At 45.2% G+C, this 25,827-nt stretch overlaps 1 protein-coding gene across 2 annotated transcripts in view; it reads left to right on the forward strand.

Annotated features, from left to right (window-relative positions):
• The window catches only part of LOC146197653 (Na(+)/citrate cotransporter-like), a 48,776-nt gene that overhangs the window by 9,089 nt on the left and 13,860 nt on the right, over positions 1-25,827 (forward strand). The window contains exons 2-6 of one of the 2 annotated variants that reach the window (XM_084599560.1): positions 18,417-18,803; positions 21,066-21,215; positions 22,277-22,392; positions 23,348-23,490; positions 24,294-24,393. In XM_084599560.1, the coding sequence (XP_084455686.1) occupies positions 18,669-18,803; positions 21,066-21,215; positions 22,277-22,392; positions 23,348-23,490; positions 24,294-24,393 (644 nt within the window). In that variant the 5' untranslated portion in view covers positions 18,417-18,668. The remainder of the gene's footprint in view (positions 1-18,416; positions 18,804-21,065; positions 21,216-22,276; positions 22,393-23,347; positions 23,491-24,293; positions 24,394-25,827) is intronic. The other variant, XM_084599559.1, reaches the window with a different exon arrangement.

Genomic DNA, 25,827 nt, shown 5'->3' on the forward strand with positions numbered 1-25,827 from the left:
GCGGATAGGCACCCCCATGTAATGTGGTCTAAAGTGCGTCTATGCCACACTCTTTGCACTTGAGGTCAACCTGCTCTTTGAATATATACGAATGTACTTTGAGGCAGCGGAAGGAGCGGATTTGTAGCTGGCGCTAGAGTATCTCCTGAGCCTTGCTTAATGAATTATGTGGGGGAGGAAAGATGCGCCTTCCCAGGCTAAAATGACGAGTTATATCATGGAACGAGAGCAAGCCCTCCCTCGCGCCCGTGGGAAACGAGGTACTCACCGCCTGGGCGACGAAACCTCGGGCATATTCGTGAGCCTTCTCTTTCCTGGGATTGCCCGAGTGAGCCGGAACCCATACCAGTTCTGTCGTCCTACCAGGGACGGGACGGTAGCTTTTAAGGATATTCCTGGTGGCAGCCGACAGACGGTCCCTCCCTAAATCCCGTATGGCTATTTTGGAGTCACTGACTATAACATCTGCTTCGGTAGAAGCGACGGTTAGCGCGAAGGCTGCTTCCTTGCAGCCTTGGATGTTCTGTTGCGTACAGTAGCTGAAGCTAAGATTGTGGAAGGCGTGGACTCACGGGCCCGTCACCGCACAAATCGCGAAACCTCGGTTCATCTCTTCATATATTCGGCCGCATCTACGTAAGCAACCACCTGGTTTCCTTTGTATTTGGTGTGCATAGTGCACGTGCGCGTGCTAGTCGCCTGCCTTCTTCTTATATTCTGCATATTCTTAGGGAGGAGCTTTATAACAAGCTCCTTCCTGATTGCTGTGGGTATTTGCCCTGCGATCGTCCGCCATGTGTTCGGCATTGATGCCTAGTCTCAGCAAGACAAGCCTCCCAGCTTTGGTGCGCGCCAGTCTGGAGTACTGCGATATTAAAGGTGCTTCCTTGAGTTCATCAAGTGTGTTGTGCATTCCAAGAGCTGAAAGGCGGAATTGAAAGTGAAAAGAAAGAAACGGGTGCTGTATTAGAGAACTCGGGAGTAATTTCGACCACCTAGGATCTTTAATTTGCACTGACATCGCGCAGCACAAGGATGCTTCTTGTTTTCACCTCCATCGAAACGCAGCCGCTAGCGGTCGGCATCAAACCCGGGTACTCCGACAGTGTATTCGGGCATCTTAACCACTGCACCACTGCGGCGGGGCTAGTGGAGAACGGAAAACATTACTCCGCTGTTAAGTGCGAACTTTGTTCAGGAGCACAACTAATTCGTTCTAGTGAAATTTCGATGAGGCTGACCGCAGCTCTCTTCCTCGACGTCAAGGGTGTATTCGACAATGTCTACCATGATGCAATATTAGACGTTCTTGAGAAATGTGGAATTGGCGGACGTCTCGATCAGTGGATAACAAGTTACTTGAGGAACCGGGCAGTTTACATGGCGACTGATGAAGGTGTCACGACAGATCATCCTGTCACTCGCGGTGTCCTTCGGGGAGGAGTGCTAAGTCTCATATTATTTAATCTTGTGCTCATTGGCCTATTCCAAGAACTACCCAGAACAGTTTTCGTATCTGCGTACGCTGATGACATCTGCATATGGGCATCAAGTGTCACGCGTCCCCAAGTACAAGCGAGATTGCAGCGTTCAGTGTCAATTGTGTCTGTGTACTTGCGTCGTCAGGGGCTTGATCTATCGCCAACAAAAAGCATCATCTTGACTTTTACATGCAAAAGTTGATGATATGGTAGCCTATGACAATTGATGGCCAAGCCATTCTTTACGTGACACACCATAAATTCCTGGGGTCACTATAGACCGCGACCTGTCATGTTCGAAGCACATCTCTTTGCTCCGAAGAAAACTAGACAGTTTTGCACACGTTGTAAGGTTTATAGCTAGCAAATCCTGGGGTCCGTCTGAGCGATCTTCACTTCGCCTGTACTAGGCACTTGTGGTTAGATATCTAAGATACAGTGCACCGAGTCTTTCGGGGATACGATTGAATGCCCTGCGAACACTGGAAAACAATCAGGCGCGTGCATTAAGGGTGCGCTTTGGTGTACCCTACAAGACTTCGACGTGGGACACATTTTATGAGGCCACATGAACCACTATGGGTGCATTTGCGATATATAAATAGGCATAATCACCACTCTCTGGCCAACATTAGTAGCGTGCGTCCAGATGCATCTTATTCGAAAGCTTTCAGGACGGAATGGAATGTAATACCTACAAACTACATGCTTCAAAAAATTTCTGAAGTGCCATTATGGACAATTCCAAAACCTAACGTGCGTGATCATATTCCAGGTGCACCAAAAAAGTCGAACATCACAACAGTTGGACTCAAAGAGTTGACACTGTCATATATCTATTCTATGCATAGTGACTCAGTGCATGTTTTTGTCGATAGCTCAGTGACGACCACCTCTTCAGCAGCGGCATTTGTAGCGCCTGGAAGTACGTACAGCCGCCGCTTTAAACTTATGCATGAAACATCATCCACGGCAACTGAATCGGCAGGCATAAGACAGGCCATCCGATACATTTGTCAGCAGAACGCAAATCACTGGACAATATTCTGCGACTCGAGACCTGCACTACAGACTATAACAAAGTACATAAAACCAGTGCATATGAGAAGCTATAGCCTAGAAAATTGTTCTGCTTGCTGAGGCCTTCCAGCATGGCCACGTCGTCAAATTTCAATGGATTCCCAGCCATTGCGGTATCGCAGGCAATGAAAGTGCTGATGCGGAAGCCAAGCTGGCTCATGAAGACTAGCCTCCCATAGACCTCTCCTTCTCAAGGAGAGGTCTATGGAGGAGGTCTGTGGCCGCCGCCTTACTGGCTCATTCAATACAGTCTGCTATGCATCTACACTGGGCCGATGAAAGCCATCAGCAGGACCGCATCTCTCGGCAAGATGCAGGTTCGCGACTTCACGTATCATCTAAAGCTATGTGACATCAAGGAACTATGCTCCATTGGTTACGGCTTGGAGTCGCGTACACCAAAGGCTACCTTCACAAGTTAGGAGTTGAAGCAAACCCGAAATGCGTGAACTGCAACATTCCAGAGATAATTTTTCTTATTATTTGTGAGTTCCCTAATATAGTGACGCGAGGAGGGCCTTGGAAAATACTCTGAAGCAGTTGGTCAGCCACCCTCTCTCTGAGGGAAAAACACTCTAGGCTCCAGGGCGAAAAATACGGATAACTGGTGCATGATGAAGGCCCTGTTTGATTTTTTAAGTGAAACTGGCCTAGATTTCCTCCTGTGACATTTTTGTGCGCTGTGAAGTGAGTGAGTATCACACATGCATACGCGCTTGTGCTGGAACATGTGCCAGTGCGCTTTGAGCTTCTTCTGTTGAAATGCCTCATGTGCGTGCTTCTGCGTTTGTGTCGGCATGTGTGTTCAGTGACATGTGGTGCTTGTCCAAGACATATGCGGCACGCTGCGTTATACGAGTGTGCATGGCCTTCTCAAGTGCGCGAGTACCCCACGCGTATGTGGTACTTTGAGGTTTTCTGGCGCGTGTTCCTGCGTTTGTGCTGGCATGTGGGAGTGCAGAATCATTTGCAATTGTGGTGGTGTTTGTTCAATGACAAGTGGGGTGGGTCCAAGACATGTGCGGCATGTTGCGTTTCACGAGTGTCGTTAAGTGTGTGCATGGACTCCACAATAACTCGGACTGCAAGTGAAACCTCATTGTACTATGACATCATCCCCCTTCATTTACACCCTACTCTCCTTTAACTCCCTCTCCCCCAGTGTATAGTAGCAGGCCAGGGTCTCTTTACCGCTGGCCGACCTCTCCACCTTTCTTCTCATTAAATTACTCTCTCTCTCTCTCTTTCTCGATCCATTGGTTTGCTTCAATTTTGCTCGAAATTGAATAAGACAAACATTTTGCTACGTAAGGTCAGTTTTGTAGCGGCTGGTATGTTATCAGCTCTCTTAGTATACAGCGGGTTTTATTAAAATCAGTCGTCATCGTCATTATCTCCCTCAATTATTATAACGACCATTCTCGAAAGCATTTTTATGTCGAGGTTTTTAAGGTTAAGTATTACTAATTTCCCATATTAATGACCCATTATAGAAGCGAAAAAATATTAGTCATTTGTGCGCCGGAAACTGTTGCGCACTTTAAGGAAAATGATACGCTAGCTGGAACTTACCCACTCGCTCAGTAGGACACACAATAATGACAGTGACCGTCATGTGTGGTAAGCTACGTACCAGAACGAAGCGTTGTCGGTTCCAAGATGGAGCTGCTTACTTTCTGTTTGCCAAAACCCTGTGTTTTTTTTTTTAAGGGGGGGGGGGGAGCACGGAGAGAGGAGTACACAGCTATCTAATCACGTTACTTGCACTGCCCGTTTTACTGGAAGCGGTCCTGCGTCATAACCACTGGCGCAGCTCAGGAACGAGAGGCACTATTTTTTGTATGACACTGGCCGTTCAGTCGGCTGCGGATAAGAAATCTTTCTTTTTTCCAGAACGGCTTGGCTGAAGTACAGCTGGAAGTGTAAAGCTCGACCAATTTTAATGATGAACTTATGTTTCAGTGACCATCACTTAGTCATTTGTTGTTAAAGGAAACATCTGCACATGAAATGTTTTCAGTTCTACGAACATGTATGAGCTTGAAACGGCTGCACAAACATGTGACGTTGTTGCCACCTTTCTTCAGTGTAATGAAGTATAGACTCCACGAATATTGCACACTAGCTATTAAGAGCTACGGCGGAACAGCCTGCACCGGTCATCAGCGCGTCGCGATGCATCGTTTAGCCATGAGCTTAAGCGTATTAGATAGCCCAGCCAAACCATTGTTGCCAGCGTAAACTCAGCATTGACATGAAGTGGTTGATAGACTATACTTTCTATAGATTCTTTTTTAGGCCGTGCAGAAGGCGAGACGTGTGTCTCTTCTTTCTAAAAGCTGAAGCTACTTCCGCATAGAGGTCGTGAAAATAGCTGAAAGAAAAAGTTATAAAGGAGGAAGAAAAGAGTGGAGGCGCTTGAGGCGGGTGGTGGAGGGGGGCTCTGCAGCGACAGAGAGTGATATATGACCTGCACATTCAGTTTTACCTAAAGGGACTGGCTTCTGACTGTTACCCTCCAAGTTCCGCTTTACGGGCAAGCGCAACATAATGGTGATTGATTACTCGGCGAACAAGCGTAGCCTAGCACTTGGATAAAAACCAAAGAAAAATATTTGCAAGAAGCCACAGAAAAATGCTTGCCAGTTTCCGCCCGCCATTCCAAGAAGGTTTTTCTGCATTGTCTTCAGACCAACTGCTGAAGGAAAAGTGTCTCGCTGCAGGTACGAAGACGACACTAACTTCATACACGAGCCTGCGTGGGTACTCTGCGCAAGTCCCAGTAATTTCGCAGAGGACTGAGAGAAAACGTTAAGCGCGGCAGCAGCGTCCAGGTACGGTAAAACTGTGTGTGGTTTGTACTAGAGCACCAAATTTAGGACCAGCGCAATATTTGAGTTCAGAGACAAACGGTGTTTGGGACGCCGACAAAGGAATGAAAAAATTGAGGGTACGCTTAAGCTATATACGCCATTGAGGGTATTATGCGACAGCTCCGGTACCAACGTTCCTCTTTCTGTTTTTGCAACCCGACCTGGTCACTGTAACTTTTTATTGCTATTTAACGTGATAACATTAAAGGCTTGCTTCTGCAGAACATCCGGCGTTCGCGGCGTTGCGAGTGAAAAATCGCGTGCATGCATGGCTCTGGGAAGTGGGAGTTACCAGGTGACACGGCTGGATACAGAGTAGTCGGTGGCTTGTGCGATGTCACGAGACAACATGACATGGCAGGAGCTGCGAAATTGTAGCTTCTCCTTTGAGATATGCAGTGAGATGGGAATTTAACTTTCCATCACCCTTGCTTGGGCGCTGAGTCAAGACATGCTATACTCCTAGATCACGCAGACACGTGCGTATACAGGTTGGTAAAACGCGGTTTTATAGATATATATGCCGGGTTGTCTTGCGCACAACTGTGTAGCGTACGTATAATGAATATGTGCGAGATAACAGAGACACAAATTAGGGGTTAGTGTGAGAGGAAGTAGCAAATTTAACGAATGCGAACGAGTATCCACAAGAAGAGCGGCTAATGGTAGCCATTAACGCAGTCCCGTCATACATTTAAAGGTTTGGGGTTAGCATCCGCCAGCTCTTGACGCGATGCCGGTAACGGCCCCGTTCTGCAGGAAATCCAGCGTTGTCCCTTTGTCGCCAATGATGGCTTTCGGAGAAGGAAGTTACATGGCTATAGAGAGTGAAAGTTCCTAGCTGACATGACCAAGCCCTCTGTGGCTTGTAAGACTTAACGAGATCGCATGACGTCAGAAAGTTGAAAGGAGTTGCCAACTCAGGTTGCTCGTTTGAGGTGGGAAGATGGAACAGGAGTCAACCTTCCTGTGGTCTAGGACGCCGAGTCAGAGACGCTACTCCTAGACCACGCAGGCACGTTCATATGGCTTGGTTAAAATGAGGTTTTATATGTTGGTTAGTAGCCAATGACCTGTAGCTGGGTAACGCGGTATCTTAAGATATTAGAGGCACAAATTAAGTGATTAGTAATTAGGCAAGCCGAAGCTACATGAAGCGAAGGAACCGAAAGGTGATCCGCAGATTGCAGGCATCAACGCTATCGCGGCGTACCCTTAAAGGTGAAGCCTAAGTGCATCCCCCTCCCCATCTCTCATACTTGTTTTACTCTTTCCAGCAATAATAGTAGGTTGTGGATCCAACCCAGCGACTTCGAATTGTTCTTTCACTCCGGCAGACCGACGGCGTTGATTTATTACAACCTTATACGCGGAGCTGTGCAGTATGTATACATACTGCCTCCACCATCGCTCTAGGCCATGTCACGTGACCACTGCATCTGAAAACTTGGCCACGCGTTTTAAAGACGTCACCCATGTACGCGGTGACGACTAATCATTGCTCCGCCACGTCGCGTACCCTTGTGACGTCGTCAGCATCTCAGCCACTCAACGAATTTCATGACATCGATGAGGTTTTCTTTCCATTGGGACTCTAGGGCTATCGTATTAAGATTTGCGGCTACAAGATGTGCTATTAGGCAAATATATTATAATGCTCGAGAAAGTGCAGTCTTATAATCTTATAATGACCTCATACTGGTGAGCATCGAACCTAATTATTGCAAGACACTGTTAGCTAGAGTTCAGTAGGATGAAATCGCAAGTCGCCCTGTGTACTGTCGGCCTCAGTATAAAGTGTGCAAAACGATCGCCAGTATTGGGCTATTAGGCTGTCTCCGGAATTTCATCTAAGTCATGATTTTCAGTCTTCATTTCCACCATTCAACGTGCGTTCGAGTGCTTTTCCGATACTCTACGTGATGTCACGTTGTTTGTTTTGTTGTCTGTGGTCATAAAATCAGTTTCAATATCGATTTGCTGTTCTTTATTTTTTTAGGCACAGTTCTACTTGGAAGTTCGAGAAACGGTTTGTCGTGTCAGAGTATGGACGCACCGATGAATGTAATGCAATCAATACCTGAAAAGGATAAAAAAAGACACCGGTGTTAGGTATGACGCGATAGCGTAGACGACCATCCGACATACAAATCCCCGCTCTAAACAACGTGCCTGCGTAGCCTGAGTGTAGCGTCCAAGAACACTAAAAGGTTGATTCTTATTCCAGTTTCCCGCCTCTAATGAATAACCTGAATTAACAGCTCCTCCCAACTTTCTGATATTATGTTGTTTCTTAACCTGCAAAAAAGAAAAAAAATCGAATCAGTGCCAGTCATGCTAGCTACCAGCTACCCCCTATCAGCAGCACCATGCATGCTTGTCATTTTTCGCTCACAGCGCCGACGCCAGATTTTGGGCGCAACGTGGCCTCTATAGATGAGCTTTCGCGTTAAAAATGAGAGGTAGTCTTTTCCGAGCACAGTTTCTGAGAAAAATTTCATTTCATTAATTCATTCCTTAAGAGCCCGCGAAGGCATTACATAAGGGTGAGGGGGACATATTGCTTTGAAAATGGCGAAAAAAAAATGGACATATATCACAGAGAGAAATGTAATAAAAGGAACTAAAAAATGCAACACACGTGAGTATTGCGACGATCATGTAAGAGTTCAGCAGAGGATTGTACAACTCTATAAGGTAAAACTTCTTAAAAAGTATACAAAACAGCCGAGATCTACGTAAGATGAGTTTTAAGTTTTTCGCGGAATGTTTTACGATCAGTGCATGAACCGATGTCCTTAGGCAGCAAATTTCAGAGTGCTATTGCGTTAGGGAAGGATGAGTTGCTATAAGCAGACGTGTGGCCGCTTATACGTGCTATCGGGTTATGTCTGTGGTGGGAAGACGTTCTTGGTGGGGCAGTTACCAAGTAGTGGATTTGATATTATTGTAAAATGTGTGAAATAAACATAGGCGAGAAATGATACAGCGTGATTCGAGTGTTGAGAGGCGAAGGGACTGCTTGAGGGAAGTGACACTGGATTCTCGTGAGTAACATGAAGTAATGAAGCGAGCAGCATGATTTTGGATTGATTCCAATTCGATGGTGAGATATGATTGCCATGGATGCAAGATGGATGATACATAATCCAGCTTTGGACGTTCAAATGTTTCGTACGCTATATGTTTTATTTCAGGAGAAGCAGATTTAAGATTACGTCGCAGGTAGCCAAGTGAGCGTGAAGCGTCTGAGCAGGTTGATTCAATGTGAGTGACCCATGAAAGTGACGACGTAAGATGTGCGCCAAGATACTTGTCGGATTATGCTACGTTGATTGATAGGGACTGATGAAATGCTGTAAGTGTGGCGGTCAAGGTGTGTTTGCGGGTGAAAGACAATGTTTTGCACTTAGTAAGGTTTAAAGACATCTGTTATTTTTCCCAACATGATGCAATAATGGTCAGGTACTGTTGTAATTCTACATTATCAGCCAGGCTAAAGATCGTATGTTAAATAACACAGTCATCTAAAAACAGCTGTATTTTATATATAATTTTAGAAGGCAGGTTATTTACATATATTAAGAAGAGTAATGATGATAGACCAGCCCCCTGAGGGACACTAGACGTCACATCTGTTAACGGTGATTGAAAGTCATTCGCAGATAGACGTGAACTGTGAACGCCCTTTGATGAAATGTTCTATCCAGTTTATCATATTCGTGAAAATCCCGAGGCATGAAAGTTTCGCATGTAGGTAATGGAGATACGCGATTGAGTGCTCTCGAAAAGCATATAAAAACTGCGTATATTTGGAAGTTTTCGTCCATATCCTTGAGTGTGTCTTGGGTGAATTCAGCCAGCTGCGTCTCATACGAGAGTGATTTTCTGAAGCCATGCTGATGAGGATAAAAGAAGTCTATTGAGTCAAGTTGGGACATTAAGTTGGAGGATATAATGTGCTCAAGGAGCTTTGAAGGATTTCTAGCGAGGAAGACTGGGCAATATTTAGCTGGGCATGCACTGTCACCTGTTTAGAAAGCGGGAACAATTTGGGTTATTTTCCAATCATGAGGAATGGTTCCGGTGTGTAAATATTGTTTTAATGTTAGGTGTAATATCTGGCTTGATAATGAAAGGGTGTTTACGAGGAGCTTACTGTTAATTTGTCACTTCCTGTGGACGATGAGAGCTTCAGCGAATTGATTATTTTAGAGATTTCTTCAGGGTTAATTTGAATTTCTGGCATCTCCTTTTGCCAATTGGTTTGTAAAGTCGTTGGCATAACAAGGCTGTTGGACGAAAACGCGGATAAAAAGTAGTCATTTAGAACTTTTGCGCAACGGTTAGTATCAGCTGGTGGCCGTCGGTAGGTACTTACAAATTCGAGCCAGTTAGCCTTCTGTTTAGGGGAGAGAATACGCCAGAATGTTGTGCGATTTGTTCAAAGTATGGATAGCAAGTCCACAAAAAAAAAAAATTGTCCTTGGCGGCATTTAGTCCATTTATATATTTTTTTCACACAGACCCGGTATTTTACCAACAATTCCTGTCCTTGTTAACGTAGAAAGACGGGCTAGCTGGTCTTGATAAGTCCTTGGAATAGTCTTTTTTTAGCAGGCGCTTGAGACTATGCAGTAGATAGAAGACAAAAAAGAAACATATGTAAGGCCACTATGGCATCATTCCTTTCTTTCAATCTTATTCGGCTCTAATGCCCCCGTCTCACTGCCTAATTCCGATCAGAGGACGTGGAGCAATGAAGAAAAGAATGAGAAAAAGTGTAATTCGAATGAAATGATTACGCCACTTCACACCATTTTCTGTGGAGCACCAGGTAACGGCAGTGAAAACGGCCACTCGTCAACGGCTCATAGTGTGACCTTGAGGATAATCATCCACACATCTATTGCTGTAAAAATACGCAAAGTTACAAAGGTACTGTTTCATTTTAAGCCGAAAGTTTTACTACGAAATGTTGTGCCAGTTTCGCCGACTCAGTCTATTTGACCTTCAGCACCCTTCAGCCGCTCTGGAGCTGCGCTGGCTGGGTCATGTGACTATTCACGTCACTCCCCGCGGTGGGTCTGCCGCCGCAGTCGCAGCTGGATCCGCCGCGCATGCGCTCTACCGGTGTCAGGTCGCGTGACTCGTCGCGCGCTTGACCGCGAATACATGTCAGCAAACGACATACTTTCACTTTGTTAACAGATTTAGAAAAGTTAAATCTTCAGTTGTTTTTCTTGGGCAACAGACAATCAGCAGCTCTGTCAGCCATATCAGTTGTATGGCTACATTCATTACCCATTGCGGCGGCTCATTCGCTTCGACCTTCGGCTGCTGAGCAACGACTTGAGAGTTCGCGGCGACCCTATTATGATGGAGGCGAAAAGGCGAATGATATAGCGCATTTATATTTAATGGTGAATTCCAATTGCAGGGCTGGAACACTTCCAGAGCAACGTTTTCTGCTCTTTTCGGAGCAACTGTATTCCAGACGCAGATCAGGAACGCAGATCACGTCTTCCAAACGCAGATGGGGAGCAATCATCGAGCCAAGATCGCTCCGCGGAGCAGTCAAAAGAGCTCCGCCGAAATCGGCGGAACCAGTTGGATGTTTGCGTGATGTACTCCTTCAGCGGCTCTCTCCATTTCCGCTCGCTTGTCGTCTCAGCTGCGCAGGTTCCGCCCTCCGTGCTTTTTAGCAGACGGTCAGTACTTGCCGCCACTTTCGATGCAATCTCCCGTCTCGAACTAGTGCTTTTTCTTGGGGACAGCGGGTTAGAGAGCAGCCTCATTTCAAAGGGCGACAACAAAACTGTCTGTATGTGCTTAAATTTCGTAAACTCCAAGCCATTCAATTACTGCTATGCTTTGGGCGTCTGAAAACGGCGCACCGCGACTGTTTTATTCGAAAAAGTGCCGAAGAACTCTTACCGTGTGCTCCTGCGTTTGACTGTGAGACCATGCAGGGAATTATCACGTAGACTGTTGATGTCAACATCTCAAGAACCAGCGGAAACAACTTAGATACGTTACAGGTTTGAAAACAGACGATACGGCCCGTGGTACATGAAGTGCAGACAAGCACTAGTAATGACGGGTTTTTCCTCCTTCAGTTCGCGAGCGCCACCTACTTGCTCCGACCAGAGCACGAGTGTTCGAAACGCAGAGTCGGAACGCATGCTCTCCGCCGGATTCGGGCGCTCTGTTGCGGAGTGTGCGGGCCGCTCTGGTTCTGTGATTGGAATTCACCACAAGTCACTATTCAGGGAAGCCGCAGTGTAGTCCTCCGCATAGTACCATATAGTTCAAAGCGGTGCTTTCCCGCGTATCACTGCTTTCTCACGTCCAGGTTATTAAAATTCTCATGAATGACAAGCTCCTACATGCAAATTTTAGCGGGGATCAATGGTTTCAGAAAGCATACGAGCACATTGCTGCCCTGCTGTTCCACCAAGTTTGCACGAGACATTCCCCAATAATTTACGATAACATAAGACTCAGTTACGGCTGTCATAAAAGGTCACCGTGCTTATCGTATATGCTCTCCAACCGCGTAGACTTGCGCATGTGGCATACAAGCCATGACGCGACGAGACCGACATCTGTCCATTGCGCCCTCGTGTTTACGCTGCTGACCGAGGTAGACGTTTATTGCGGAATCACGAAGTGAATGGCTTCGTAGATAAGATCAGCAAGGCAGCGTGCGAGACATAATGGCCCAACACCTGGCGCGTGCTTTAGATAATTGAATGCTCAGTTGAATGCTTGTTCACACTACGGTCTGTTAACGAATACTTTAGCCTCTGGTACGATTTATTTGTCTCCTGTGTTTGGTTTTCAGAAAATAAACGTTCCTTGTAACGTCTCCGGAAAAAATGGCCTTGTGAAATGAAAACGTCCCCGCAATAATGTCCCTATTCGCGAAGTAGAAATAAATGTCCTTTAATGGCTGCCATCAAATATCCTGCAGCCACCGTCCAATCAATAAAGCAGTTTATTTAAAGATATTAGTTTGCGCGGGTGAGTGTTCAGTAGGTATATCCCGCATTTTCAAAATTTTTTGCTCCTTGATATGGCATCGGTTCCAGATTTTCGTTTATTATTACCGTTACTTGCGACTTTGAAATGGTGGCCATGAATATGCTCCAGGCAGACATTGGAGATGTTATCGTAAAGAATATTTTTTTTTTTTTGTACCAAAGCACCTGGAGAAAACTTCAAGAGGATGCTCTCGCTTTCCTGCCGCTAGACGACGTAGAAGACGACGTGAGTGTATTGAAAGGCTGTCTATAGATATAATAGACTACTTGGTACAAAGTGTGTGATCCTGGGCACCCACAGGCGGGTAAACAAAGTAACAACAATGTAACTTCGCAGATTATGCCCTCCACGTATCTCACTGCGATCTGCAGCATCCATTCTTGATGGAAGACACAGAAATAAGAATAATGTGGAAGCCTGAAATAAAAGACTACGAAGCATAACGGACCACAGCTATCTAAACTAGTGTAAATCCATTGACGTCTTGTACCTCTGAAGGATCTGTACAAACGTAGATATATGCAAACCTACCGGACTCCTGTGCGCAGAGGTGTGGCCACTGAGCGTACGCTGTAGACGTCCAGTAAATCGGTATACGTCTGCGCTAGTACGTCTCCGGTATGCTATAAGCGTCTACTGCATGCTACAGCGATTCCTCCCGTTGACATGGAAGTGAATAAATAGCGGATACATGCAGGGAGTCTATTAAATATGCATTGGCAGAGGAAGGCAGGTGGCCGAGGAGAGCTGGTTCCATTATTCGCTTCAACGGAATCTCTGAATGAACTGCTTTGGGCGTGATTCCGCAAATACTTCCTGCTTACATCTTTTCACGAAGTCAAGAAAGTCCAAAGGGGTGCAATATTTTGCTACCGGTGTTACCGAAGTTTTTTTTTCACGCAGGAGCATTTTTCTTTGCCCGAACGTCTTCGGTTTTTTTTTTTTTTTTTTCAGTGATATTTTTTTTCTACAACTCCCGTCCAGGTCAGTTCAAAGTTCAAAATGACTCACGTCGAGTGCAGTCTTACCCATATATTGGCTTTATCGTCTAGTATGCTATACAACAACGCCAGTGAAAAGCGTTTGTATTAGGAGAAAACAAGGGTTGATTAATGAATAATTTTATGAGCCTATGCAATAAGAGGACAGATGTACACAATGGAGAAGGACTTGTTTTGTTCGTATGGGGTCCACTAATGTGCCTGGAATTCTTAGTATATAAATATTTTTGATTTCACTTCCGGCCAAATGCGCCCTCTAAACCCAGACTTGAACCAGCGATACTGTGCTCAGTAGTCAAGACCATAGCCGCTTACAGACTGCAGCCGGTATAGAATGCAAATGTTGCCAATAAATAACATTATTTAGTATGAATAATGTAAAAACATCAATAATTTTACGGAGTTAGTACATCTGCACATGCATACTACATCTTGAGCTCTGCTGCTGAGGCTTGAATCTCAGTATATGAGCAAAAACATTACACACTGATCCACTTGCAATGAATTGGATGGCCAATCCTGACGTCATTGTTTTCGAAGCTTTTAGTCTCCCAAATGGATGTTTGCTTAGGGCGAGAAGTGGAACAGGATAAAAGTCAACTTTAGGGGCAAGTTATGCGCGTCTAAGTCTCCAAAGCAGGTCCTGCCCAATGCTTTCTATAAACTCTCTACCACGGTCATTGGAACCTCGCTAGACCTTTGAAGCTGCCAGTTATCTGCTGCAGGAACGAGTTGTAACTATTGTTATTCGTATTTTAAGCATTGACGGAAGCTGGTCATATGCTCGCCTCTTTGTCACAGTCTTCGTCAAGTTCCTGGCTGCCGGAGGGTGCTCTTAATTTGCCTTCAAGAGTTCCTCATTTTATGGCTGTGCAGCGCCGTCATCATCGTTTGCACTTACAAATTCACCACAATGGCACCAGCACCGGTCAGCTATGCCTCGATGAAGGATTTCTAATAATCGAGCTGCACCTCACCCCGACAATTTACGACACCGTCATCTGTTATTCCTGGACAGCTCGGGAAGAAACTAGTGCAGCAAACGTGCGCGCCGGGTGTGTCACGGCCACGGTGTAAGAATATTTAGTTTACACTGCACGGGCGAGGAACTGGACGCAAGTGACCTGATAAAGTATCGGCTACACTCCTCTTAACCGGGAAAAATACATACATGAACGGCGCCGTTGCGATAGCAGTAAGCTGATATCGCACGGCACGTTTCTGCCGTGGAAGCCATTGGCGTGGCATGAGCTGTTTCTCCGTCATCGCCGGAAGAATCACCGTAGCGCTACTTTACCGCAGAGGATAAGTCCAGAATAATTTTTTGGCTTGTTAATACTACTATTGTATTTTACTTCTAACAACGTGGCAAATAAAAGGTTGAAGTTGCACTTTACGTTACAATGAGGTGGAGTGAGGAGCACATTACCCGACCATTAAGTCATGATTATTCCATCGCAGAGTCTCTGGACCCCAGCTTTTTTCACTTTAGTTGTCCTAACCATGGCAGGGAAAGCATGCCCGCGTTCGCTGTGGCGAACGGAAGAAGATAAAGAAAGCCTCGCGGCATTCTTTAGCACTTCTTTAACCAAGGAAATGAGACAGCGCCGCTAACCCCTTATATATCACACAAATAAGTATATTGCCACTGTCACACGGGCACTTCGGACCGTGATCAAATCGATAGAAATCGAGCTCGATGCAGATCCGACATTCCTACACAGCGAATTCAATTGCGATCACTCACGATCCTGCTCTACCACCATACAGAAACTTAGGTATGTTTCTCTATGCTATAGCACTTTATCTAATCTACCAGCTCGACTGCTGTCGAGCTGTAGTTGCCACTCTCGTACGCAGACATTAATGAAATATACCAAATAAATATAAGGATTACTAAAAAAGTTACTACTAAAACTTAGGTATGTTTCTCTATGCTATAGCACTTTATCTAATCTACCAGCTCGACTGCTGTCGAGCTGTAGTTGCCACCCTCGTACGCAGGCATTAATCAAATATACCAAATAGATATAAGGATTACTAAAAAAAGTTTATTATAAAACATACAATTTAAAAATAAATAACGTTGACTTTAATTTATGTGATTTTAACTCCAAAACTATGTTAAAACTCTCGGCACCCCGTGCGTGGTTTTGCAGTGGTAAACAAACATTCGGACTCCGTCCCGCTTGCCACAATCCGCGTGTCTAGTCGTCTAGTGCCCTTCCTGCGTGCTCATTGGTTGATACAACTTCTACTCGTCCACTGAAGCTGTGATCAGAAAACGTAAAACAAATTGTTAATCAAGCTTGTATTTTTATATAACAAACAAATCCTGATGTCGCCATCTCTCGTGTAGCGATATAACTTGTCGATAGGAGTGGAGCAGCACGTGTAGCACGGTCCATCTCGACCGCGCTTGAAACTTAAATCACGATCGTTACCGATTGCGATCCTAAGTGCCCGTGGGATAGCGGGATAGTGAACAAATGGGATGAGCAAGCGAACAAAAGTGCGAACAAGTGATGTGTGCGAAAACTGGAGCAAATGCTCAGCGATCAAAGGCTGGGGTTTTCAAACTTATTTCCTTGAAGGAATTCCAACAGCAACCAATATTCGCGCGAACTCCGACTTCACAAACGACTGCATGATCCTGAAAACGCGTAAACTATTGCGCCTGCCATGCACCCTTTGAGCATTTTGTCAGGGTTGTAGACATACAAGTAACGACGAAGCGAGCTGGCCCGCAGCCAAGTTCACCTGATAGGCCGCAACCGCCGGCGCTCTCGTCAAGATAACAAACCGTCGGCGCACAGTATCTTGCCGTATCCGCTTATGGTGCGAAACTCAGTAACTAGTTAAGTGAATAAAGGTTAACGCTTTAAATTAGGTTTTTACGAACTATAGGCCCTGTGCATGGTCCGTACGCGCAGCATGCAACCAACAACCTCCATTTCTCATCGCCGTAATCACGAAAAAAAGGTCTCACTCCACCATAGCAATACGGTGACATGTGAACAATCATTTATTCTAAAAACCTGTAATTAATGAAATTCCTTACCCGCATTATTAACTAGCATCAATGGTCCCATTCAGCTTAAGAAGTGCTTGAAATGCGAATTAATATGTCTGCGCTAATAAAGTTCAGTAAAGCTGCCTCAATGGCAACGCTTTCAGCCGTTTTGAAACACACAACTTCAGTAAAGCGTATAGACCATGAATTATTCAAAGAAGGAATGCGAAAAGCCGCATACGAAAAAATGCAACTAAAAGTTAATTGTGACTTCCCAGATTGCGCGGTTCACTGACTCCGCTATATGCGTTGAGAGCCAAAGTCGGCCGCTGGGGACCTATGGGTGTGCCCCTATACTTTACGGTTATCTTACTCAATGGTAGCTGTACAGCCCTAGCTATAGCGACCGCCACTGTAGATTCGCGTTCTCTGCCGCCGTCTCGCACCCACCGCTCTTGCCCTTTCCCTCAAGAAGTTTTGAGGGAAAGGACAACTCCTTTTGCTTGCGTGACCATTCGGTCACCTGTATTCTAAGCCACGTACTGCACAGAACGAACGCCTAGTAAAAAGATCTCCCAAGGATGGCAGGTAGCTGCCACGTGCACGAAGCTGCAAGGAAATCCTATTGTGAAAGTCTGCTGATGAGGCGCATCCGCACACACGTGCACGAACAAGAGGGAGAAAGAAATCGAACTGCTTCCTTTTAGTGTTAGTTCGCTATATTAAGCGATATTTCTGCCCTCTTCGTTGCGAAGCCATACGTTTTACCTGGCCCACTCATCCTGAAAGCTGCTTAGTTAAAGCCTTTTACGGCTTCATTTCCTCTTTCTCACAGTGACTTCTCTTCTTTCCAAATATTATGCGTTCGCCTTCGTTTGACTTTCCACTGAGGTCGGAGAGACATGCATTTTTCTTTTGTCTATTTTCTTTATCAATTTAACCTAATGGTTCTGCGTTTACTGAGAAGCAGTCGTCGTTGTTAACTCACTAAACACATTAAATATTCACCCTTTATCAGACTGTGTAGTGCACTGTCAAACGCATAAATAGTGCAATTTTGATCTTTTGGAAATGTTTAGAGCTGTTATAAGTTGGGTACGAGGCAGAGTGCTCGCTGTCGGTGGTTATACACTTCACGAATTCGAAATTTGATTTTCTTTTTAATGTTTTCTCGCGTAGTTTGAGATCTTGACGCGGTGAAATACGGACCTGAAGAATGAAAAAAAAAAGAAAAGAAAAAAGAGCAGGCAGCAAACACATGGAAGCCGAGCATAGAAGCGGCAAATTGCGATTCATGGGCGGAGTAGTCTATCAAGGAAGTCGCGCTCGCCACTGCACTGCCGAAGGCAACCGCCTCTCCTCAACGCATACCTGACGTCGCCAGTCGCGTAGAAGCGTGAACGGAATGCGCGTACAGACGCGACCTGTCCAGTTCGCCTTGCCTAGAGACGACTGCCCCCGAGGCAGCCCGGTTGCTCGTATCGTGCCGCTTGCAAGCCTTCACGGGCGCCGCAAGTTTACTTTCATCGGGCCCGCTCGCTGCGTTTGCTGCAGCCGAACGCTTGCGGCCCATTCAGCCCGTTTCTTGTCACGCGAGGGGAGTCAGCTACTTTCTGACCTAGGTAGATCGCTCCCTTTGTGCATCGTTCTTGAAGATCTGCAGCTCTCCTGACGCATTTTCTGCGGAATCGCCTGGCTGCTGCAATCCGTATTTCCTCTTTGTCAAGTGGTGTAGTCGCACGATGGAGCTAGTTTACGTCAATTTCCGTATGTAAAGACGCAGAGACGTCTAGTGCGTCTATGTAGACGTTCCCTGAAAGGTGTGCCGCTGATATGAAGCTGCACTCACAATATTGAAAACTGCATTGATAGAGAGCGTTGCGGCATTCAAGAAATCGTCTCGATGTGGTCCTACGTGCAGCGTCGTCTCCGAAACGGCCAGCCTTGTTACAGTCCGGCAAGACAGGATGACGAAACTGACCCGACGGACACTGTGGCGTGCGGTGTTGCTGGAGATTGCCTGAGGCTCGGCCCAGTGACTCCGGGAGGACCGGTGCACGTAGTCTGTGCTCGAAATCGCCACCACACCGACGAAGAGATCGAAAACGCCTCTGAGTCTCATCCTCTTGGTACGTTACCCCCGCCGCCCCAACAACCACCACGGACAGACGGCATGGCGGCTCCGAGCGGCGACTGCCTTGCCGCAACAAAGCGTGTACTGTGGTTCCTGCGTTGCCATTGGCGGCGCGTCCTGGCGCTACTGGCGCCCGTTCTGCTCTCTCCCCTGCTCATCTTCCAGGACAGCAAGGCGAGTGTTGCGTTGCTCTTTAATTTAAGGCGCCTAATTTAAAGAAGAAAATAAGCCGCGCAGGCTGCTTTTGTCACTCTGTGCATAAGGTACACTTTCCGGAGGTTTGTAATACAGTAGGAATACGACTCAAAGCGGAACAAGTTGGACGCAAAATACACTTTTCGAAAAAAGAAAATTGTGGGAAAAAATGTTATGGTGGTGTGTCAACGCCGAGTTTGAACATTAAGTGTTCCGCATAGGCCATAACAATTCTGCATAATCAATTAAAAAAGACCACTTATATTTGCAGATATGTACACAGCGGCTGTCAAAAGTTTCCAGACCACAGGTTCTGCTTCTGATCTGCATAGTCCGGCACTTTAGATCCCAATAAAGCTATCAGTTATCTCAGAGGTTAGAATAATGTTTCTTATATCATCCACAGATATTTTGAGATTTGGGCACGCCATAGCTACCTGACTATGCTTCTCAGAAGCAGACCCTGTGGCCTGGGAACTTTTGATTACCCCTGTACATAGTTCTCGGCAGTTCACTTAGCTATACAAATTACATAGCGTAAATAAATTGAGTATGTGGAAAATATGCTCATGGAGCATCTAAAAAAGAGTTAAAGTTATCATAAGGACCTTGCACATGCAAATGATCAATTTGTGCGCTTGTGAGATCGAGATGACAAAGATATCATTGAGATACTGCTGTTGCTCCTGCAAGGTGTCAGTCGTCATTACGTAACAGCTGTACACCCTTGATGCACATTTACGTCCTCAACTACAATGCAAAAATTTTTAATTGGGAACAGTCACAGTGTCAACAGCGAACAAAAAGATCTGCGCCAACGGTGTTCATCTATTATAACAAAAGTATAACATATTTTGAATCATTAAAAGGCCTAAATTAAAAGCAGTGGCGAAGCAACGGCCTTCACCGCCATATCTTCGCTCCGAATTTGAAGGATAAATAAAAATTTACCCAGACCTAGCTAGATTCGGATCTACCGCCTAGCATACAAGCACCATCGTTGACCGCTTTATTAAAGTCTCGAAAGCAAGTTTTAAACAAGGCACTTGTTGAATGAAGTAATATTTGAATTACTTGAATTATTCCAAAATACCTTTAGGAAGCAATGCAAAATCAATTTGAAAGCAAGGCACGCCTAGAAAACAAAACGGAATAACGAGGATGTATACGAGGGTACTCTCCAGGTTCGTAAACGAGCTAGCACATCACACATCGATTACGTAACTTTACTATACGTGAACGTATCTTGGCCGTTTTGTTTTCTTTATTTGTTCTTTTGAATCTTCCCTGGAACGTGCAATGTCAAAAGACTAACTCAAGTACAACATCCGATAAAGATGAAAAGCGTGACTGATATACGTTTTGTCGCGCATAACTTAGCGAAGGTTTTAAAAATGAAAAGCTCTTCGGACGCAAACGCAACCGGACACTTAATGTTCGCACTAACCTAGATTTACTGACATTTCACAACACATGAACGGATTTCGCTTTTCACCTCCATTGAAACGCGTCCACCATGGTTGGGATTGAACTCGCGTACCCCAGTTCAGTAGCCGAGCGCCTTAACCACTGAGCCACCGCGGTGGGTGATTTCATCAATTTGTACTCGATTTTGTACACATGTATTATTACTGGAATTATTCCCTCCTATGTTCCCTGCACTTCTTCTTCCTCCCAGAACATTTGGCTTCTTTCGGACTCAGATGATAACAAACAATCCACAGCACGACAAGCCTTCCTGTTTTGCGATGCAAATGTACAGGGCTGTGCAAAAGTGGAGAGCTAGAGCAAGCGATCGGCTACGATTGCTGTTTTCCTGTATAAAAATGCGCGCCTGAGTAACGTACTCAGGCAAGCACGTCATGAGACAAAAGGAGGAGGGGAGGGGGGGGGGGGGGGGGGGTATCCTATTCAGATCTTCAAAATAGCCGCTGCACTGTCAGAAAATGCCGGAATACAGCTTTGTCAATTCGCGTGGTCTCTACTTTTTGCGCAGCGCTGCCCTTTTCTCACGTGCTAAGCTTGCTTGCTTCTTATTCGGAACTTTTCAATGCATTTGAGTGCTGTCTCGAGTAATAATGTGCATTTAGTTATACGTGATTTAAAACAGCTACATCATAATTGTGGCATCACTTTCACTCCTGACCTTTGAGCTTAGCTGTAGATGCGCCACTGAATGATTCGTGTAGTGTTGCTGTGCAGGTGACCCCGACTAAATGGTGCATTTTCCTTCCTTTTCAGGAGACGCGATGTGCCTATGTGATCCTGCTCATGGCGGTTTACTGGATGTTCGAAGTTGTTCACCTTTCTGTGACGTCACTGCTTCCTGTTTGCCTGTTCCCGCTTTTCGGTGTTCTGGACACGGCCAGCGCAACGGCGCCTTACATGAAGGTGTGGTAGTGTTTGCCCGACACTGACTCAGAGGAGTACAGTGCCATTAACACAGTTCCAGCCGCCTACGTCGATATCGTTTTAGTAGTATGTGGCATTTCACTCGTTAGTGCAAGTGAGTGGACACCTCTAAATCAGCGAGGCCTAAGGGACCTCGTGGTGATCAGGATTCCGAAAGAGATGTTTAAAATAATTGCATTGCTATAACGAAAAGATTGTTCTTCGCGGTAATGTCTTATTTATTTGTTTGTTTGTTTATTTATTTATTTTACTGAAAGGCTTCTAATAATATGGGGAGGGGGGGGGCTTATATAGGAAGCAAACTGCACAAAAAAGCATTTCATGCAATGTACTGTAGGTGACTATAATATAACGAAATAAAAACAGTACAAAATTGCGCATAAAGCAGTCAGTCATATGAACGAGAACTTTAAAAGCTGACATAGAAGCACGCACCAGCACATAATGAAGAAACTCACAACAGAATTCGATATTTGGAGGTTGAGGGGTCACGAAGGCAGCGGTGCGATCGGGAGCATCATTAAAAGAGCTTATGGCTCACGTAGACGCTGACAAATTAACAGCAATGGTTAGGCCGAGAAAGCTCCTAAAGCTATGGTGGCACTGTAGTGTACAGATCAATCAGAAGAGTGGTAGTCAAAGTCCTGCAGTCGTATTCGGGGGAAGCAGGGGTGAAGGTGCCGGGGTAATTTATGGATCATTTCTTTGTTGCTTGTCTGCCCTGTGTATTCGCTTTCCAGAGGAAAAATGTACTGTCTCGTGCCCCAGCCGCCTGATTATGTTATCAGCTATTGGAACACGCGCTCTCCTACACACTTTCAGACATTTCTCTCGATCGCCTTACATACGTCAAGTTAGCGAATCGACATATTTTTATCCCCACATCCGTACGCAGCGAACTTTTGTGGCTGATAAGTACGTAAGAGCACTGTATAGCAGCATGTCTACAGTATTAATGAGTCACTAAGAAGTATATGTGCTTACATCGCAGGCCAAGTCGTCAAAAAGAGTATATTGCCGCAGTGCATTGCTACTTGCAGGATGTCATCATGATGTACCTGGCAGGGATGATCATCGCCGCAGCGGTAGAGAACTGCAACCTTCACTATAGGATTGCTCTTCGCATTCTCCTCATCATCGGCACGAAGACTTTGTGGTGAGCTGCAGGTGACAGATCAGGCTCAACTGGTGCCTCGTAGATTATGAGATTCTGCGGCCCTATAGAGGGACACTTGCCGAGAAAGTTAAACGGAGGAAAAACAGATCGAGTTGTCCGAGTTCCAGTGCACAAACCTAAGATGCGTTGATAGCTGCAGTATGAGATGCAATCAAGGATAGAGTCTCAGAAAGTAGGCGTAATGCGATTGTATAGATGGATCGAAGGCCTTCCCATGTATGATGTTTTCGGTGTTGCGGACGGAACTATAGGAATTCTGGCGTCCGCTTGCAGCTGTATGCTATGAAAACTTTGTGAGATGTTTCTGGACCTTTGTAAAGAATGAAGAAGTAAGGCATTGAATAGCCTTGACGAAATAATGGCCACACAATTATGGATTTTCAGTTATGCGCACGTTTCTCTCTTTTTTTCCCAAGCCAGCATTTGGAAGTTTTGCTTTATCAAGCCCATATTTCCAAGGTCGATGCTGGCGAACCGTAGGTGGCCTGCATAGATATATTACCGCATTCAAAAGCCAAAGATGCTGCTTTCGCTAAACATAGATCTTTTAAAAACGCAGAAATGGCAACAAAAAAAAAAGCGATGCGCCAGTGTTGATACCACCCGTCAATATTGCAACAAAAGCAGCAGTGCATAGATGCATATACCACCACTTACCCCGAAGGCTAGGCTGCACCGCCATCCACATCAAAACAGTGGCCATGGGAGCCATTTTCTGCTAGACGACCCGAGTTTGCATCAAGTAGCGGGAAATTTTTCAAATGCCATTTTCTCCCATCCGAAATAAATGCGACTTTTGCTGCTTGACGAACATGAACGTACCGATAAAGAGAGAATCGATTTTTGCTCAAAAAATATTGAGGGAAGTTTTAATGCGTTTATTTGTACTTGGTTTGCCCTTTCTTCACCTCTCTGTGTGCTGCCACACCCGCAGGCTTCTTCTGGGCTTCATGCTCACCTCGATGTTCCTGTCGATGTGGCTGAGCAACATGGCAACCACACTCATGGTGCTGCCCATCGTAGATGCTGTCGTCGCCGAGATTTGCAAGAAAAACTCCGAAGAGAATCTCAGGAGTGGTGAGTGGCGGGCAATCCTTTTTCTACCCTTAACAATTCATATCTCTGCATTGCGGCATGCGGCTCCAGGGCAGTCCGCGTTGATAAAAGCAGCCATATTGATTTCGAAGCTGTCGGCAGGAACAACTTGATTCTGAATTTATCCATGCGGCGCGGAGAGGCCTGTAGCCCCCTTCTCGCACGTGTTTAAATCACAGTAAGAGAGAGAGAAGCAACTCGCACAGCTAACACACAAGAGTAGAACGCAGATCGCTTGTTGGATATGTAAAGAATGGCAGCAACACTGACTCAAAGCAACAGACGAGCTCTAGGAAGCGACCATCTTTACACTTGTTTTCTGTGCTTATACGCAAGTCTTTCTTGGGCTCAACAAACCCCAAGCAATTTCGTAGTATACTAACACATCACGAGAGGAAGTCAGGATATGCGTAAGCAAAAGCTGAGTACGTGCAGTATTCAAGCTAGCTCTTATCACTCGTGCATAGCTCGCAACACGCTCTGCCCACACTCAACGAGGTGATAAGCATATATCTTGCGCTTGCTACTACTTTACGTAAAAGCACGTGCCAGTGAAGTGAGGCGCAGTGTCTATGTGGTTGTGCCAAGCTTACTTTAATTGTTCGCTCTGCGAACTCGTCAATATTACTAGACGAGTCAACTAATGAAGAGTTTCGAAAAGGAAACGCGTCACCAGGTAGCTACTGTCCTTCCTCTATATGTTTTTACATTTCCCCTCTGGAATGGAACTCAATACGTCTTCTGTCAAGGTCATGTAAACATTGGGTGTGCAACGAAAAACGCAGGCTCTCCGGAAAGCGGCTACACCAACGAAGCTTTTCCTACAAACAGCGCTGAAACCACTGCCGAAAGCTTTGAGCTCCAGTCCAAAGAAGAGGCCCAAAAGTAGGAAAAACTGATTTTGCCATTCATTTTTACGTGCATATCATGTTTTTATTTGCGTGTGTGTACCTGACAGTCAGCAGGCTGTTGGCCTAGCTTCACAAAATGTCTGTTAAGGTTACTCGAACATATAATTCTAACAAGGCTACGCCATTTTCTAGAATCTAATGTCGGGGCCTCTCGATTAAATAGTGATCGCAAATCAAGGCAAAATTTACCCTCCATCAATTATAAAAAGCAATGTGCGACATAATAATATGCGAGAAAGTTGCCCAACAATGCTAAACTATTAGTATTCTTAAGAACAGCCTACGCGAATAGGTATAACACCTTCGGTAAGCAATGCCAAAATAGTTTAGTTTAACTGAGCAGGATGTGGGGACATATACTTTTGTAACCTACGTTTTTTAGCATTGTTAATCAGAGCTGTAACAGGTATTTCGCTAGAAAGCTAGCATAGTAAGCAGTCTTTTTTGTCGCATTGACTGACTTAGAACCACCGATGACGCGGGCGATGCGTAACACCTGTGGGCCTCTTAGTACAATCACTGTAATCTAATCCACCAGCCAGCCTATCTCTGGTTTCTTAAGGCGTTTCCAAAAATAATTGAGTCAAAATCCTGGCATCAAAAAGATGCAAATAGAGAAATGAAGACAACAAATGGACGCCTACCTATAACTCGAAATGTCATGCTTTCGTGCCGTCACCGCCCGCGTGGCTCACCTTTACATACATTCAGTGTTGAACCTGATAAGCTTGCATTCATTTTGGAGCACTGCGAAGGAGGAAACATGATACTGTCACACATCTTTGTTTATTACACTCCCTCATTTTATCGCTTACTTGTTTTCTATGTTTCTTCAGTTTCGTAATGTGCATATCTTGACATAATTGCAATTTTTATCATGCTCACATGGTCTCTGAATTTCATTGTGACGGCAACCTCAAACTGAAAGATAATCATAAAGCGAATGCAATTTTTTTTCTTTTCATACTAGTCAGTTTCCTGCCCTAAACGATACAAATATTAAACGTTTCGGTAAATTATTTCTGCTACAAATAGTGTTAATGGTATTGTATGTTTAAAAAGTATATTTTGCAAGAGGGCCAGCCGCTTTTGCGCTGCACGCTTTCATTTCATTTCATTTTATTACCTTAAAGACCCCTCGCGGGGTATTACATAAGGGGTGGGATGAGCAGAAAATGTACAAGGCAATGCAATATATGTGATCATGTGTTCTTTAGATTGCTAGCAAACGATAAAGGGCAGGTGATGTCGACGATACGCTTCAGACGCTGATTACATATTCTGGTGCAGAAAAGTGACTATGTTATGCATTAGCCTGCAAGCAATTTTTAAAGGGGGACGGTGTATGATGCACCATGACATAATTTAGTAACAATATCTTTTTTGTATTACTGTTATTCAACAAATG

This window comes from Amblyomma maculatum, chromosome 3, assembly GCF_055883805.1.
Source record: "Amblyomma maculatum isolate TAMU_Amacu chromosome 3, ASM5588380v1, whole genome shotgun sequence".
In the NCBI taxonomy this organism is placed as follows: Eukaryota; Metazoa; Arthropoda; class Arachnida; order Ixodida; family Ixodidae; genus Amblyomma; species Amblyomma maculatum.